Raw genomic sequence first — 19,351 nt, forward strand, 5'->3', positions numbered from 1 at the left:
GTACTGGGTTCAAGGCATGAAGGCTGAGGCTGCAAGAGTTGAGCATCTCATTTTGCGTCAACTATTACCACAGAAGATGTGGATACGACTCCAGAGAAATGACCTAGCGCATCCTACTTGCAGGACGTCACCTTCCTCATCCAATCCCCTTCACGAAAGTTATATCACAATGGTAGTGACTGTTTTTCAGACTTTACATTGCCTTCTTAAGCGCCTAAAAGCAATTTTAGGGCATAAAAATCCTCTCTCTGTTAATAAGACAGATTCAAATATTTGTCAGTTGAATATTGCTATGTTCAGCTGACAAATATTCGACTAATATTTAACTTGCCCCTGTGAAAAAACGACGCCATGCAATCGTGATGCAAGCAAGCGTCAGAGTGTAATTTGGGGCGTTGATGCTCTGATGTGAACGTGCAATTTCGTCCATGTACTAGTAGTTCCGTCCGGCGCGCAGCAGCGGCGGATCCGGGGGGTTACGGCTCTGCTTGAAGTTCATTTTTGTTTAGCGACGAGCACAGGGGTGACATAAGCGAGCCATTTTTGTAACTGCCCTCAAGCGGGTGGTCTTCGCAGCCGCCATCTTGTCCTTGTCACACATATAAAAAACGTCATTTTAAGGTCATGTGACGTTGTTTTCATGTCGTTTTTGCGCGTGCCGACATTTCCCGTCGGCATAAAGCCAAGAGATGAACGTATTTCGTCATCGTAAACTATTTGGCGCTTGTTCCGCGACATGGTAGCCCAGTTCTCCTTTGTCTAAGTACATCGCATCGGCTCAGCCCTGCGTCTTAGCGCTGGGTCGTCATCACACCTTTGGAAATGGTCAACAGTACGAGGCCTCATGAACAAAACTGCGTGTTTACTGCTTACTGCGAGGTTATCGGAGAAAAATAATCACCGCGGTCGAAAGCCGTCCAAAACAGCGCACAGGAACGGCAAACGCGACGTGTATGACAGTAAGACCGTCGGTCACGGGCACTGTCATCTTTAAAGGACCAGTAAAGTGGTATTGAACGTGGCTCAAAACCCCACTTGATTCATCAAGTACACTACCATGAATCACCATTAATTTTTTTCCGTTCAATTCGGTTGGGTCATCACGCAATGGAATTTACAAGAGATTCGTGAAAATGATACGAAAACGAAGCCGCCAGCGCCATCAGCGGTGCGCAAGGTTCAGAATCGTGACGTCGTAGTCTGCCATGTCTGCGCTTTTCGCCTGTTCAGTGACCTTCAGAAAAATCTTCTTCTGCGATCCATTCGCACCATAAGGGCCAGCTCTCACTTGGCGACACCCGACGCGACGTCGTGACGGCGCTGTGGAAATAGACCGCATTTCCGGCGTTGAAACAAAAACGACATGGAGCAGAAAAAAAAAGAAGAAAAAAACAAGCCATGCCGAACTTATTTCACGACGTCGGCGAGAGCTGCCGAGAACGGTAGCTTGAGACCAATAAGGTGACACGGAAAGGCAACGCCTCCTGATTTTTCGTCTGCTTTGGACGACGGAATGTCACTGTGGTGGAAGCATGAAATCGGGCATTTCCGCTGCCCGCTCACGACGTCGCGTCGGGCGTCGCCAAGCGAGAACTGGCCCTCAGGTCTCCCAGTGAGGTGACAGAGGTGTGCGCGCGCCGCCACGCCCCCGCTGGTTCTGGCGTCGGCGCGCCGCTGTCGGCGAACGAACTTTTCCGTTCGCACCATAGTTGTACACGTTACTCGAAAAAATGATCGATTACAATTAATGTTACTACTGCGCGAAAAGTAATTCTTTGCCGTTACAAATTACTTCATAAAAAATGGAATACGTTACCGATTAAAATGTAACACATTAGTTTTCCCGTTACTTTTAAATTGTGGGCCATAGCAAAGGCAACAAGCCTGCAGTGAATGCAACCATGCAGCTCTTGTTGCAAATTCTAATAGAGACACCAACATACATGATAAGTGAAATTCACAAATACATTTGAAAGCAACATACAAAACACATACACGCGTTTATTGCAGATTTATATGCACATTTAAAACAACATCGAAACATCCGCTTCGTTTTGTTACTTGTAATGTTCAGCTCGCACAATTTATCAATACAGTCACCTATTTTACTGTTGCTCCAGTAGGTCGCGGTTGTGAGGGATATTACTGTGGTGTGCATGGAACACGTGTGGACTACAGAGGGCCGTCATAATGAACTCTGCGTCATTGCTTCAGTCGAACTCGTGGTGGAACAGAACAGATTGGTTCGCTGAAATCGATTACTCAGTAATTGATACGAAAATTGTAATCAGATTACTTGGAAAATTACTTGCTCACAAAATTAATTGATAACGCTAAAAATTACTGAAAAAGTAATTTATTACCAGTAACGTAACCACTAATAACGCGTTACGTTCAACTCTGGTTCGCACTAAAAATAGTAAATGAAAAATAAATAAAATAAAAGCACTGCTACATACTACACACTACTGGGATCAAACATAAATCTACCATCATGATGCGCTATTTTTCTTATTTCTGTGGCAATATTCCGATTGTTCATTGTTTGTAGGAAACTGTAGTTCCGGCTGTCATACGTAATTTGCGGCAATGTGTGATCAGTGGTGAAGCCGCAGACATTGCGCTCAAAAATGGAAGATCATCGACTCCGAAGTGCCGTCACAAACTCCAAGAAAACTTGGGGAGATAAAATATGTCAATGCGGCATCTCATGTCGCAGTAGACCCCATCGTTGTCCAGTTTGCTCTAAGCTAGCAAGCAACTGCAAGAGTATACAAAAAAAAAGTAAAAAGAAAAGAAAATAAGTGGAGCACAAGTGATGCAACCCACCTGATCCATTCGAAAATCAAATGTCTCAGTGCCAGCTGCAGGTGTCACTGTTCTGTCAACGAAAACAGATGAACTTTGAAGTGGCGTCTGGCTGCAATGGTGACAGTGCCCTTCAGCTTGAAACTTAGAATGTGAAGGTTGGGACGTAGAGTGCAAATTTTTCGGCGGTGCCAGAATGCCTGCAAAATCATTTAACGAATGAGGTACAATCCAAATCAGTACTGAAAATCAAACATAAAATACACCCGCTGGAACCGAACATAACTTTCTTTCCACGACAGAGTCAAGGGATGAAGCATGTAACTGACACATAGCGGCGTTTTCTTTTCTGTCTATACGTGAATGCGTTTGCACCGCTTGACTGACTTGTCAAGCTAATATTACGCGACTTACCTCCGTCTGCTGCCTTGTCCTGCGTCTGGAATCTCCAGCTGCAGATAAAGTTGGCACAGCACCCTGGTCGAGGTATCTTCGGCTTCGTGTTCCGTAACATTCGTGGGCGAAATGAACGAAGCAAGTCGTTGCTTTCGAAGGTGCACCCGGTCGGAGCTGTAACAGATTCTTGCAGTCCAATAGCTTTTCCTTTCGTCGTTCGGAAACTTGTGGATTGAAACATTAGAACTGCACGCTGACTTGTTCTTGCAGCCGGGAGCGAAACACTCACGCATTTCCGGCACAGAGCACAGAACACGCAACGTACCATGAAGTCTGTACTGGCCTAGCAAATCCCTTGCAGCTGAAGGAAGCAAAGCTCACGTTCACAGAAATTGCTCACTAATGGCGAACTGTCACATCACTACCTCAGTCTCAATCTGCACAGCAGCAGACATCTCGGCCCCAGCACGGCTCGGCGGAAGAAACCATGCCAAATGTCATGCCAAGGCGAAACATCCCAGACCTCAAGTGTGACGTCGACACAGGGTTTGCGGACTCCCAAACCTAATGTCAGTGACAAAGAAAAAAAAATCACCTTTTCAAAAAAAAAAAAAGAAAAACGCTAAGAGTTTGGGACAACTATTTTGCACACATAATCAGTGTTCCCTAATGAACACGTCGTGTGAGTACCGTTCCATTCTGTACCACTAGAAAACCGGCGTAGCTGAGCTTTAAGACAGCAATATTTGTTCAGTACAGGTGCTCTGCCACGAAAGAATAGGTTTAGTACGGATTAAACAATGTCATTACTTGAGTAGTGATTCGCATGAAGTTAAATTCAGGAAAGGTGTTAGTCTTGCTTGCCCCAGGAATATTGTGCATGGCTGCGTATGGTATGATGCGAATTCTAGATGGCTGTTGGTTGCTTTTGGATGTTATGTGTTGAAATAATGTATAACGTCACCTGTCAAGATGTCATTTTGCGTTTTGTAAAGCTGCTCTAAACCTCTTCCAATCAGCGCATCACTTACCTGTGCATTACACCGATTTTTAGGTTACTTTTTAGAATACGTTCTGGTTTTGGTTGCATGCAAGGTGAACGAATGAGTAGTCCGTTTACACCAGCAATACGGAGAGTGTGCTGTATAGAGGCTGTTTCAGTAACTGTGTGAAAAGAAAGCACGCCACGGAAAAGCAGGTGGTCTTCTGGATTTTCATGACTAGCGCGTTTGTTTGAGTACAACCAAGTAAGTTTCAACCAACACGATCTTTACGTTTTATTTCTGCTATGCGATGTCTTGAGGTGCAAAAGTAAAACCGCTGCCACCGACAAAAGCAGCATTGGTGCACACCTCTTGGTGACAGCTCTCCGCTGTCAGTCACCTGATCCGCAAACGCTAACTACGTCATCAGCCAAACGCCAGCAACACCTGCAGGTGGTGAGCGCGCTTGGCACAACTGAAATTAGAGCGCACTCTACGTTTGAGATACATCCATAAATCTTTTGCAGATATTAATATTTTTGACGGCGCAACCCAAAAGAACGGAAAATTAAAAAAAATATTGCGGACCACTTTATTGCTCCTATAAGGTCACGTGTGCTATTATGGTTTGCTGTGACGTGTGACAAGGACGTGTCCAGAATCAACTGTGTGCAACCAACACGATTTGGTATATGGAGCAATACATTGGAGGGCACCCCTATGGCGACGAGACGAACTTTCATATAGCCACGTAAATCGCGATAACTGCCGATAGTGGTCCGACTGATCCGACTGATCAGCAGATAACCCAGGTTGGGTATACATTGCGCTCGTCTATGCAGTTTTCCCTTCACCGATGTAGGGTATATAGCATGGAAAGTACCACCCTACACTCTTAAAAAAAGGGTGTACTTTAACTCCTTTTTTTGTCACATATATAACTCCCTTTTTGAGAGTATAATTACTCTCAAAAAGGGAGCCAGAGAGTAACTACTCTCCGGCAGGGAGAGAGGTGTTATGCTACTCCCTTGAGGGAGTGAGGAGACTCCCTTTTTGAGAGTAATTGTACTCTCCAAAAGGGAGTTATATATGTGGCAATGAAAGGAGAGTGTATAGGGCACGTGACAATTACGCCACTCTCCGAAATGTTATTTTGGCGTAACCATGCTTTTACATCGCTTCCGAAAATTGTCCTTAATAGCGTTCCAATCTGACGTGGTTCGTAACCGCAGGCTTCCAAGGTCACTCTGCTGCTGCTTCTACAAGGAAATAGAAGTTCGACAGGCGTTTGTGATCGCGGTTGCCTTATTTGTTCCTGGATTCTGGGTTGTTTACCGGCATCACCCCGACGCATGGATATTGCAAAACATTCTTGGCGCCATGTTCTGCATCAACATCATGAAGCTGTTACGTATGCCCAACCTTAAGGTGAAGTAGAATAGGCATTTTTTTAGGTCAGTGGCGCCCAATTGTAAATTTCATTGCGATCTTGGTATCGGATCGAAGGCCATGCAACACCATGGAGAAAATATCTTATAAACGAACAGCTAGTCTGACTGTTTTTGGTCATAACAGGAATTCAATGGGTAAAGTAGGCAACAGGACCCTGAAAAAGTTGGACAAAGCAAGCAGGACAGGAGCGGCTCTCGATCTGTATCGGTGAAAATTCTTTGTGTACACGCTATTTGATACCACATGAACAAGTTTGCAGAACAACAAACTGTCAAGCTTTCCCACTTCTTAGGCGGGAAGAAGCTACTATCTTTTCCAGCGCTGCTAAGCGTCCAGACTAATACGAAGATATAGTGTCTCGCGTTCTTTGGACGTCGTCTACAACGTACTGTTCACTGTAGTAAAAGTTACAAAGTTAAGATGGGAGGTATACCAACAGTAGGGCAATAAGAGAAAGGGGTTGTAAAATGTGACCATAGCCGTTCATGTGAAGCATATATGACTGTAGCGCAAGCTCAACAAGACACAAATTGGAGCAAAATTTTGGAGACAGGTGCAGCTATCGGAGGCTTTCCAGATGTTCGGGCTGCTTTTCAATGTTCGGCTCCAAATGAGGCAGCCTGTCGGGCCAGCTGGGAGCAGGTTATTTTTCGCGCTCCGCGCATCCAAAATTGCCAGTGCCTTTTCGTGCGCAATAACGACGTCTTCGTCGGAGGCGCCACAGGTGCTCCCTCCTGCGTGACCGGAGGTAACGAAGAAGGCGGTGCTATGGTGGGCTAGAAGGACTGGTGAGCCCTTCGGCGGTTGTCATATGTACCCGCCGATGTTCCTGCCGAGAGATGGCGCCAAGCGTATCTCGGCGCTATGCGATCTAATCGCCTCTCGCGGCTCATTTCAGTGCTACTCGTCACGTGATTACACACCTGCCGTTAACCCATGAGCGTGCCTTTTCTTTGCTCTGCATGCAAAATGCCCCTTGAGTGTCACCTGCAGGAGCAAACGAATGGCGCACCCAGATATCAGTGCTGACATTCGTCGGCGCGTCCCTATCAGCCCTCGTGTCTGGGACACGTGTACTTTGATAACGATAAAGACGTGTTCGAGCAGCCGGTTCTGCCTTTGGGTAGTGATATTCGTGATATGTGCTCATCGTTCCCTTCATCTGAGCGGCCTTTACCTTCCAGGTTGCGAGGTCCGCGGTGACGGGGGATTGTGATAGAAATGTTTAAGTCGGTGGTGGGTTATAAGCGTGAGATATACGTTAACTGCAGCTAACCAACGGAGCGATAGAATTGCCGATTACAGTCTGCATATGAGCAGTCAGTAGAGGGAAAGAATCCGGAAGACACAGGGGACGACACGAAAATATAACGATTTATACATTTATTTCGGAATACTGGTCCCAGAAGGAACCTGGGAAGGATTAGGGAACGTACATTAATTATATATTTTTTTTACATAATACACTCGTATAGTGGCGACAATTCGAAAGAAACCCGCAAAAGAGACGCAGCAAAGGGGTTCCAAGTTACCTTCGCGAACGTGACGATCGGTAACACGAGTGTTCTATACCGGTAGTCTGACCTAAGCAGTAGCATAATGAAGTGTTCTTCTGAGATAGAAGAGGCTTTCTCTTGACTGTGATGCCTATTAAGCGCACGTGAAAATTCCATCTGAAGTCGGACGGGACGGCGACCCCAAGATATTTGTACTAAGCTCGATCCCTTGCAAGTATTCTGTGATGTTGGCAAAGCCTTTGTTCTACATATAACAGCATAGACACAGTTTTGTCGGTGTTCAAATTGATTTGCAATTTGTAACACCACTCGTTAATGTGTTCTAAACTGCTTTGCAAATGTGCGTAATATAAGGCGAGCAAGGTGAGCCATAAGCAAAGCACACAGAAAAAAAAGAAAGAAAAAGAGAGAGAGGGAACGATCGGCATATTGAGGACGCACGTTCAGACATCCCTATGTTTTTCGGAATATATCGCGCGATATGTTACGCAGTCATCAGCGAATAAACATGCTTTAAAATTAATGTTACTTAACATATCGTGCATATAGACAAGAAACAGCAAAAGTCTCAAGACTGGCTCCTGTCGTATACCCCAGGTGTATGGGGTTCGATCAGACAGGGAATCAGTCCCGAAGCCAATCCATGATCTTGGTATTACGTGTCAGCTTTCTATAGGGTACGTACACGGTCAAATGTCTTGGAGAGATGCAAAACCAATATTTCAACTTGTAGGTTATTATATAAAGCAATGCAAAGTCGTGGATGAAATCAAACAGGGCCATGACAGCGGAGTAGCCCCCACGAAAGATATGCTGCAAGGAATGCTGTTACTTGATCATGATGTTAATTGTTTGGAAAAGATGTGCTTTAGCAATTCACAAAAGCTGGAAAGAAGAGAAAATTCGAAACCAAAGTCGGGACTCCTGCCTTACGTATCGGTTTTATACGAGCGCATTTCCATTCGTTCGGGCGTCCCTTCGTCCAGCGATATCTGGAAAGAATTTTGAGGAATTGCGCAGCTTACTCGGCGTACCTTCTAAGAAAATCATTCGGAATATTGTCTTGCCCAGAAGACCACAATATCGCGTCCTGAAGTAATCAGTCCCGAGACTTTTTGGACTAGCATATCCACTTGTTTCCTTTGCCAATCTACCCGCAGAAGACTTCTTCACATTTACCTCCCACAGTGGCGTAATAAGAAATAGAGATACAAGTGCTGCTTTAAAGTAATGTCATACTAATAATAATAATTCGGGAGTTTAAGTTGTGCGACAACGGTGACAGATCTATTAGGAGTTTCCCTCATCTTCTATATAATCTGTTCTCTGCTGTGCGTCATTTTGTTCCTCTTTTGCTCGATACTTTGAGTAGTCATATGCCAAATTTGCTGGGAGTACGCAACAAAGACGTAGCTATAATATTTCTTTTTAGTCTCACTTAATTTCCTCATTTCCTCCTTCAGTGCCTTCGTCAAACCTGAAACCAGGGTTAGTTTCCATCGCCGTCTAATTTTGTTTATGCGACGTTTAAGATGCTAAACTTCGCGTGTAAGCCATGGTCTTTGAGTGTAAACCTTGTCTTTTTCGTTTTCCCCGTTTTTTCCTTTATCTTTCCTTCCTTCTCTTTTTCGTTTTTTCCTTTTTTTTTTTGAATAGCAAGTCGGCTCTTTGCCTGGCTAGCCTTTCCTTCTTTTTTTTTCTTAATAAACATATTGCCACCCTCCCCCTGTAAGGCTTCTTGGACACGAACTTTCTTGTGGACATGTGTACAGTGGCCTTGAAAAAATTTCAGGCCATTTTAACATTTCTCGAGATGCTACAGATCCAGTTAAAATTTGTACAAGGATCTGCCCAAGGAATATCGTGGAATATCTGGATTTCAGGTCTGTCATGCTTAAATTTTATATGGTGCATCTCAAGAACCACCTTGTGATCTGAATGTCAACCAAGTAATTGGCAGTCCCATTTCCAGTGAAGGGTGTTAAGCACCAGGAACAGATAACGTATTGAAGCAGAAGACTCTTGACTTCTAGTATACCTCATAGCAAAAGGCAATATCAAGTAGTGCATTTTCATTTATGAGGTCTCAAACTCCGGTTGGGGTTTCCTAATTTACACTTCTACATGGGACCATATACTGAACAATCATGACATTATATCCTTAACCGTGTTCAATGTCAATAGGTTTCATTTGTAACTATGTTACACCCTTTTTAATATAACCTGATGATGGCGGTGATGAGGTAACAGAAAAAGATGGCGATATGAGTCGCGACAGAGTCGGGACCACCCCAGGACGCCTACAAGCGACGAAAATGCAGATGCACAAACGGTGAACGGATCAATTCAAAATGTAAGACAAAGGTCTCAGAACGAGTGAGGGTAGTATGACACAAGTGATATGGCGGGGAGGGCACACTAAGCGGGCACTTCGCAAGTCATAGGGCACATGTATATTACGCTTTTCAACTTGAATCCTTATAATCTATAATGACGGCATTAAGGCTGTCGGTTGTGGGCCACAAACCCAGGTGGCGAATTTCCCCATTTATTATCATCAGTGTATTCGTTGTTATTGTATAATGTCACGCTAGCAGCGCTCTTAGGCCGCTCAATCAGTGGATAAAATGAGTTTAACATGATGTTCTAGGAACCCTTTGTATAACATCAATTCCATTCAAGCATTTGCGGTTAATAATACAGGTGTGGCATTTTTTCTTCTCTCTCTCTCTATATATATACACATGTATATCTGCAACAAAATAAGGAGCAAGGAAGAAGGAGCAAGGAAATAAGGAATATATCTTTCGCGCTATATATATATATATATATATATATATATGACTCGGTCGTTCTACTGGTCAACAATAAAACCGTGCGTGTAGAGAGAATACTACAGCGGTGCTACAATTTCGTTTTTTATGGCCGATACCATGTTCCTTTATAGTTACATAGGGAGCAAAGGAATTACATAACAACTAAAATGTGCGGCGAGGTACACTGTATAGAAAGCGCCATAGTTTAGCTAAATGACAATTTAGTTGAACAATCTACCATCGGCCTATGTGACAAAGTGTTCCCAGCTTCCTGTACACAGCAACTCGATAATCTAGGCTGAAAAGAAAGAGTGAAGAGAAAGAAACCATCAAGGAGGCGAGCTCTCGAACGCAGTAGCCGCTCTTTATTTTGTTTTTCGACCCGTCTGTCATCATCCAACGAAGATAAGACATGCGGTCACGTGCTTCGCAACATTCCGATATCTTTCGCTTGCAGGGATCGTCGGCTAGGCAGACGTGACGGTAGCAAATGTCACGTGGTTTAGTTACAAAGAACTGCGGATGCTAGTAAACAGTCAGTGCTGCAAACCAACGTAGTGCTGGTCCAAATATATTCACTATAAAAATAGTCAAGCACACATACACCGTCACACACGGCACATGTTGGACTAGTTCAACGAGAACCCGCTTGGTTCGCAGCGAGCGCATAGCGCCGGAGCTCAGGAGCTTGGCTTCAAAACAGGGGCATCGCGCATTCCATGTATTGAATATGGCGGTAAGCACACCAGTCTTTCTAGCCCACCATAGCGGTGCCGACGGGAATGTGACAAGGTTGTGGGCCCACCTGACGGACTTCGGAATTGGCCACTGGCATGGAAGGACGACGAGACGGAGGTAACCGGTCGGGTGCAGCTTGACGACGCGACGTTTGTCGAAAATGAGGCGATCGATGGTGTCCGACTGGAGGGGGAAGCTAATGTCCATGAGGAAGGTCTTGGGATTGCGCTGTTGCACCTTGTAGGGTCTAGAGTACGGAGGATCCAAAGGCTCGACGTACGCGATTTGTCGATCTGTTGTGAGGAAGACGCGCAACGACGAGGTGCAAACACAAGTTAACGCAGAGGTATAAACCTCGATGGCACCGACGGTTGTGGTAGCTTCTATGGCTGTTGTCAATTAAGGACGACTGTTACCTGACTGATCTGCATCCATGGCTAGGCGAAGTAGCAGCATTGGAAAGGACGGGAGCGAGAACTAGCATCGTGTCTCTTTCGCTAGGCCGCCAAGAAGCTAGGGAGCTGTAAAAAATCATAAGCGCCCTCCGATTCGGATTCCGTATCGCTGTCAGTCAATCAGATATCAGCAACGTGATGTCACCCATTCCAAAGGAATCAGGTTTTCGGAGGGGTTACTGTGAAACTTTAACGTTTTCCTAAAGTTCGTTCCTGTCTTACCATTCAGGCAGATTCAGAGATTGAATTGGGTGCACGTGTGTTAGTGTGGCGTCGGTAGTTTGTTTGAAAGGAAACGAGGGTTTATGCGGGGGGAGAGGGGTTAAAGTTGCGTGAAGAGAGATTAAGGGATCGCCAAAAACAGCCTGGGGCTTTGTTCGGTGAATGTTCGTCTTGTTGTGTCCTGATAGCGCTGCCGAGTAATAGGAAGACCCAGATGTAAAGGCCCAAACGAGGTACCGAGAAAGGGCTCATGTACATGCTATGAGGCGGCGCGGTGCACGGTGGGGTGCACTTTCCTGCTTCTCTCATAAGGTAGAAGACGGTAATGACGGTAGAGGACATATTCTTCAGGACATCAAGTTGAGGACAGGCCCATGAGCAAAGCGCCGCCAGGATCCCGTTTCTTAGCGGCTGTCATGCCCCATGGCGCCTGTAGCATACCGGAACAGCTGGGGTGGTAGTTTGTGAATGACGCACTTTTGAAACGCAAAATGGAACTCAGCTGGAAGAGTGTGTTTGCCTGGTGCGCGTAAAAACTGACCTACAATCCTACTCATTGGATCCTACCCACGGATTGTAGACCTACGGTCTATACAATGCGTGTCAAGAGAGTAACTGACTGTATCATGGGTCCTTCTTGCATCCGGGAATATCGCAACCGTGAGACGAAATCCAGTGCATTCATATCGATTGTGCACTGAGCTGCCTGAAGGCTGGACACCCCTTGAAACATGTAATGGCGTGATTCCGTAAACCACTTCACTTGCTCAAGGAGAAGGCCTGCCGTAATCTGGAAAATACGTCGGGAGACAGGCTGTCATGATGAAATGACCGTGTAGGACATCCAAGGCGTCACTGCTGGGTCCGAAAAGCAAAATATCGAAGAGGCTGTGCAGCTTGTCTGCTCATTCTTTGTCACAGGCATGTTAATGTGGAACTCTAACGCAGGGTGTTACCGATAACTTCGAATGAAATTGCCGAAAGCCACGAGTTTTTCCCTAGCACAGTCCGCGATCATTGGTTATTCGCCTAGAGCTTCTAATGGCGAATTCGCGAGGTTATTTCCTGGTAGCTTCTTCGGCGGATTCTGAGCAATCGCGTTCTCTTGGTCAAAACGTGACAATCGTGCATGTTCTCGTAGCGCTTTCCTATAGCGCCAGGAGTTCGCCAGCTAGCGCTTTTTTTTTTTCGCCCGGCCTCGATCAACACCTCGTAGAGTGTCCAGGAGGTGTTGCCTCGATGCGAGCAGCGGGTAGCCCAACTCGTATAATGGTAATCTAGACTGCGAAGGCCAGCACGTCGAAGTTAACGTGGGTTAGCGGACTGGAACCGGAACACGAGCTACCGTGATGCCCCTAGCGTGGTCCAAGTGACTAAAACCACCAGCTTCTCGGCATCAATGTTCAGGTGACAACTGGCACGTGACATGTAATTGACCTCCAGGTGACAGCAATTATCGAGAGCTAGGCCGTGTTGCCACATTTTTACCGCACGAATCCGTCATAACTCGATTGCTAGACGTATTGATAATTTGCGCTTCATTCCAGGTTATCACAGCCTTCTATGTGTTGCTCTTCTGCTATGACTTTTTCTTCGTCTTTATTACACCTTACCTAACTAAGGTAAGCAGAGAATTGAAACTGCTATCTTTAGTCACGCTACGCTCTAGCTACACTTTGGTCACAAAATAGGCTCTGGGAACATACGAGCAGCGTCCACCAAGTTCCCGGCCTGTTACAGAAGGAGTGCGCGCACAGACAAGAAACTATCTGACATAGATGCCTTTCAATATCGGTACCACCGGAAATGGCGCATGCTCGCTACACGGTCTTCCTGTAGCGGCCACTTGCAGATGGTGACCTGTGCGGTTGAGTTAAATTAGAGAAAGTGAAGGCACGTGCTGTCGTCGAATATTTATCTCGGAGAAGGGCCTAACTCCGGTAGGCATCCAATACGACATTGTGGCGACGTTGCGGGAGTATGCCCCATCCCACACCACGGTGAAGAAGTGGGCCGCGGAAGCGAGGACGGAACAGCCTCGAAAACTGTACACTTCTCGACAGACCTTCGGAAGTGACCCTACTCTCTACACCCAGTGACGGATGCGTGTCATCTGATCAACCGGCACATTTTTTTAAAACTATGTACCGGATGACTTCAAGAGGCCCACGGTGCCTGCGAAAGCTGTAGGTTCCCAGTGCCCCCTGAAGCAACTGGTATACGGCCTCCTTGCTGACGCCAGGAGCCACTGTGTACCGGCCGTTTTGAAGGGTTACTTGTACCCCCTAATGCACGAGTCACATTGTGCATGTCGGGTTTCCACCCAGAAAGATGGCATCCGTGGTTCGTAAAAAAATTAAAAAAATAAAAAGCAAACGCACCAAGGACATAACATGTAACACTAAATTTTATTGGCACGTACATATCTTTAAATTGACATCCAGTACATCATCGTTTATCGAATGGAAAGCATACACGGTTCATTTAACTGGGACGCACACATATGGAGCACACGTTGCACGCACGCACAACTCATCCGATGCACCTTGCAGTCCTCGAAACAAAGAACACGCAGTCCCCGAAACTTCGAAAAGGTAATCACCGCAAAGTTCCATCAAGACAACCCTTAGTGACAAAAACGACGGTTCCTCAAACAAAATGGCCGACGAACGATTGTCGGCACGCAGGAAATGGCACCAGACACGCTTCGATGTGAGAAGCAGTTGCAATTTTGCACCCACATGTGTGACCGCTGAGAGAGATCTGCAAAAAGCCGAAGTTTATATAAGACTGACAGTCTTCGAACGTCAAATCTGGTACAGTGCACCATTTTGTAACTCATATCCTTGCAATCGATACAGCCCCACGGTGATATGGAATGAAAGAATACAATTAGCCTGTACACCGTCGCTTCACTCATGTAGCGGATCCTCTCCTGCTGCAATTTGCAATGCGCCAACTAACGCCTGCAATAGAGCATACTTCAATGGTTAAATACAAGCAAGACGTTGGCGTTGTACGATGCGTCACAGTTACGTTGACCTACCTCTCTTGTACTTAAAGGGGCACTAAAACGCAAAAACAAGTTCACTTCAAGTTACGCTACACGCTATGTTACTTTCGTACTTGTTATCGTAATTCAAAACTTCGATTCCGTCACGGAGCTACATTCGAAATTATACCGGAGTAGTATTCAGTCCTATCGTAGGAGATCCCTGTCCACTCAGGAACGTGGACCCCTGGACCCTGCCCTGAGTCTTGCGCGTGTGCGGAGGGTTATCCGCGAGCTTATAACATGCATAGACATGAAAAGAAGGGTCATATACACAAAACGTACAAGTTGAAATATATTTATTAATGCCAATTTTAATGCCAATCAAGTTGAAATATATTTATTAAAGTCAATAGTGTTGGGAATTGTGCCTCTTGTAATGCCAATAGTGCTGACGATCAGATGAAGAAGAAAAACCCAGCCGAAAAACCTTCACGACCTGTAACAGAAGAAATAAAAACACAAGACAGTACATGTAAAGAATATAAATAATTTATTCGCTATTATATTTCAAGTCATCCGATTCTGAAAGAAAACATACTATCAACATTCATCACATTGCTTACCAATTGTTCACTTAGGGAGCCCCGCACCAACGACCTGAAAGATAACTTATTATTATATGAAACTACATTCGCATTCAATAATACATACAATACTGCGGCCACACTGGATAATTTGAAAAAGATACATTTTATTATCAACAATAATACTCCCATTATAGCAACAATAATCCGAAAGAGAATCTAATTTAATATCATATTCTACTTTCAATAATACATACACTCCTCCTGGGTGGGCTCCAATAATCTGAAAGAGAATCTCATTTAATATCATATTCTATTTTCAATAATACATCCAGTACTGAGGCCACACCGGATAATCTGAAAAATATACATTTTAATATCAACAACCATACTTGAATTCATGGAAGACCATGGGACATGAACGACAAGAACGACACGAACACAAGAGGAAATAAAATCTATAACACTACATTTAATCAAAGAAGATGTTCTAAAATCAATACGATTACAATCAAAATTACAAGTTTTATTATAAAAAGTCTAATATTCCTATACGTGACCACCATAGTGGAGCTTTAATTACAAGTTCTGATAGATGTATGTAATTAATTGTGAACAGCAGAGAGCCCGGAAGACCTTGGGACACGAACGACACGAACACAAGAGGAAATAAAATCTATAACACCACATTCAATCAAAGAAGTTATTCTTAATCGAAACAACAGAGGAGGAGACTTCGTATTATCTCGCAGGCACTCAACCCGAATGCAATTGTAAAAGTTGATGACAGTGTGTCGATAACGCTTTGACTTATCCCGCCGGAATCAGTTGTCTTGCCTTATTTACCGTTTTGCGCTATCTTGGACGGCCTCCCTCGCCTTCACGATAGGCGCGCGATGAGCGCCACCACACACGTCACTATGTGACGCCAGTGGTGAGGACGCTCCTCATTGGACCTGGGATCACATGATCGAGGTGAGCAACATCGCGCAGGCCGGAACGTCTGCTACCGCTTCGGAGACGCCATGCGTTCTCCGGCTACGTGATGTCCAAAATGGAGGGTTTGAAGGCTGTCCACGACACAACCAATATTTTTTGGGACCGCAGACTCCACGGGAAGAACGAGTGGTGCAGCCTGAAATTAACTGCGCTTGTAAAGCGAAAATCCTGTGCTTCTCGACAGTGTGCAGCCTGTCCGACAGTTTTCACCGCGCAGATGGTTCAGTGGGTAACAGGTGGCGCCACAATACCGCCGCCATCGCTTGCTTTCTGCTATTGTTAATTCTGAGATTGCACAGAAGCCACGGATATATTACTCTTGCGACCGTAATCTTATTTTCTCAGGCTGCATATATGCTTTGTTTTCTTTAATAGAAAACGTGATATAAATCATATAATGAATAGAAATCAACAAGAAACAGCTCGCAATGTTCGTAGCAGACGTTTTTTCCTGCGAACGAATGAGGGGCTCTCTACCACCAACGTCACCGTAGAGTGGGTGTGGTCTGCAGTTTGAGCGCTCCGACTTGTCACCGCGGCAGCGATTTTCCAAATTAGTTGCGTCGTGGTGGAACAACTTTGGACAGAAATATTTTGTGAGAATGCTTTTCATATACTGCTTTACAAGATGACAGCAGTTTTTGGCCATGTCAGGTACCACTTTAATGCTCTTTTAATAAATATATTTCAACTTGTACTTTTTGTGTATGACCTTCTTTGCATGTCTATGCATGTTATAAGCGCGCGGATAACCCTCCACACACGCGCCGCGCGGGAAAAAATACGCGCAGGACTCAGGGCAGGGTCCAGGTTAATGAGTGGACAGGGATTTCCTACGACAGGACTGAATACTACTTACCGGAGTCTTTCTTTCTTCGACGCTAAGTAGTGAATGTCGTTTCAGCTCGTGCATCAGTGTTTTTAGTCCATACTGCGCGTGCAGACGCGTGCCACGCCATGGAGCAGTGCCGGCGAAAAACATAGTGCGCGTTGCGAAGCGGACTGGCGTCGCTGTCCGAAGGACATGAAGATAAACGTTATCAGTGGAACATTCGCGAGAACTGTTGTGGGCTACAAGTCAGTGAATTGGTATTGAAAAATGCAGCACTGCGCATCATGCCGCGCATATACAGAACACTACGATCGGACCAGCTCGAAATCGCCCACGATAGCTATGCGCGCGCTTCTCCTGCTGTCTCATTGAATGCCGCCAACCTTTGCCTCCTGGGGATACCATTCGTTGCCGCGAAAGATGGCTCTGTTTTCATTGCGTTTTGCTTCTAAACGGTAGCGTTGTGTGAAGTTTGTTTGAATTGTACGAATTCAAACACGGACTTTCATTTGAGAGCAAGTTGATTTTGCATTTTAGTGCCCCTCTAAGCAAACACTGTCATCCCGGCCGAAGGCATAGTTCAAGGACGTCGCCTTTGGCATTGTACGTCATCAACAGCTGCGGAACTCTACGCCATACTTTTCTTTTTGCAGCACATCGTTCCATTCCCACCCCGCAATTGGGTGGTCTTTAATGACTCAGCATATGCGCTGCAAGCAATTGCAAATTCTGGCATTCGAGGCTCCTTCGCCCCGTTGGTTATGGATGTGTTAACCGCTTACAAACTTGTCTACGAAGCAGGACATTGGCTCGCTCTCCAATGGGTTCCCGTCCATTGCGGTGTCGAAGGCAATGAACTGGCGGACAGCGCCGCCGAAGCAGCTCCCTCGTCTCGGACACGGACGCGTATTGCACTGCTGAGAGGCGATCGGCGGTCCATACTTCGAAGCCTTGTGACCCCTCTGGCTACCCGCCAACGGACCGCCGACATACTACCCCCCGCCATGCTGGGCAGAGTTGACCCAGCGCTCGCTTTCCGCATGCCAGCACACATCTCTCGTCAAGACGCCGCATTAGTTCATCGAATGCGCCCCGACGTGGCCTTCCAGTGATGGCCAGTAGTTAACTACATGTAGTTAAACTACTAGTTAAACTACCTGATTGTACTTAAAAAGTAGTTATCAACTACTTGCAGAAATGTAGTGACAACTACTAGTTAAACTACTATTTCGAGTAGTTAGGTTACTGCAGGCGCCAACTACTTCCGATTTTGCCGCAAGCTTTACGGCACGATTGTGATTCCGACTTTTACCTTGAGCTACTACTTTGATGAGAACGGAGGTGCAGAGCAATTGTGCCGTGCATGTGTACTAAATCTTCATTTTTATCACTGCTTGTGATCCATATTTAGGTGTCCAAGAACACTATAGAATGTGATTGGTGTGAATCGACAACGTTAAGTAGTTATAGATGTAGTTAAAATACATTGCAGTAGTTAAAGAAGTAGTTTTAACTACCTCCCCTGAAAAGTAGTTGAACTACTAGTTAAACTACTCCATCGCGAAGTAGTTAGTAGTTATAGTTAAACTACTGTAGAAGTAGTTAGTGGCCATCACTGTTCACAGCACAGTGGCGCTACCGCTTGCGACAAGTTAACTCTCCCCACTGCAGTCACTGCGGTGCTGTTGAAGATCTCGAGCACATTCTTCTCCATTGCCCACACTACCACCCTTCCCGCTCCGTACTCTCCGCCTCCCTTAACGAGCTCTACTCCCGTCCCCTCTCCCTCACCAAATTGCTTGGCCCCTGGCCGCATCCAGCTCACCAACGCTCTGTCCTCAAGGCTCTCTTCGCCTTTTTGGACGCCACAGGACTTCGATCCTCATTGTAACGGTACCCATTCCTTCATTCCTTGCTTCAAGATTCAGCAATGGGGTAGAGTATCGTCCCCGGCGATGAAACTCCCCACCCACTATCCTGAAATAATGTTGTTGTTGTTGCTTGAACGTAATCAAAAGCACGTTGTCATCCTTGTCAACGGCAAGGTTGCAACGCGGATAACGGGCGGGAAAGCGTGAAAGGTGCAAGCAGGGAAAGCACTGCGGAAGCATACACGATGCCAAGTCACTCCGCGGAGCAACGTAATGCGCTCCAACAAAGACACGCATATTCAGCGGGCACACGAAATATTCACAAGCACACGGGTACACAGCTCACGAGGCACACATATTATTCAGCGGGCACACATATTATTCAATATGCACAAAGCCCCCTCATGCCGACGTGAGTGACGGCTTTGTACCTGCTGAGGTTTGTCGATGGGGAGCGCTGTGCTTCCAGTTTGAAAACTGTTACGGTTGTTTCCAGACTGTCACGGAGGCTGTGCACCGGCTGCACTTTCTAAGGGAACTTTTTAAACCGGCACGTGCTCGTTATAGGATTTAGAGTGTACGGGAAAACATCTATACCGTGTGCGCAATAGGGTCATGGTAACTCGCCGAGTCGGCACCTGGACCATCACTCAGGTAACATTGGTATCCAAAAGCACAGCTCG

General features: G+C 45.7%; 1 protein-coding gene and 1 long non-coding RNA gene across 3 annotated transcripts in view; one reads left to right on the top strand and one right to left on the bottom strand.

Annotated features, from left to right (window-relative positions):
• LOC135385521 (uncharacterized) overlaps positions 1–19,351 on the bottom strand; it is a 310,261-nt gene that overhangs the window by 21,186 nt on the left and 269,724 nt on the right. The gene's annotated exons all lie outside the window — the stretch shown is intronic.
• Positions 1–19,351, top strand: part of LOC135385520 (signal peptide peptidase-like 2A) — a 50,095-nt gene that overhangs the window by 20,305 nt on the left and 10,439 nt on the right. The window contains exons 10-11 of one of the 2 annotated variants that reach the window (XM_064614875.1): positions 5,420–5,615; positions 12,935–13,009. In XM_064614875.1, coding sequence (XP_064470945.1) covers positions 5,420–5,615; positions 12,935–13,009 — 271 coding nt within the window. The remainder of the gene's footprint in view (positions 1–5,419; positions 5,616–12,934; positions 13,010–19,351) is intronic. The other variant, XM_064614876.1, reaches the window with a different exon arrangement.

Source organism: Ornithodoros turicata, chromosome 2, assembly GCF_037126465.1.
Source record: "Ornithodoros turicata isolate Travis chromosome 2, ASM3712646v1, whole genome shotgun sequence".
Classification (NCBI taxonomy): domain Eukaryota; kingdom Metazoa; phylum Arthropoda; class Arachnida; order Ixodida; family Argasidae; genus Ornithodoros; species Ornithodoros turicata.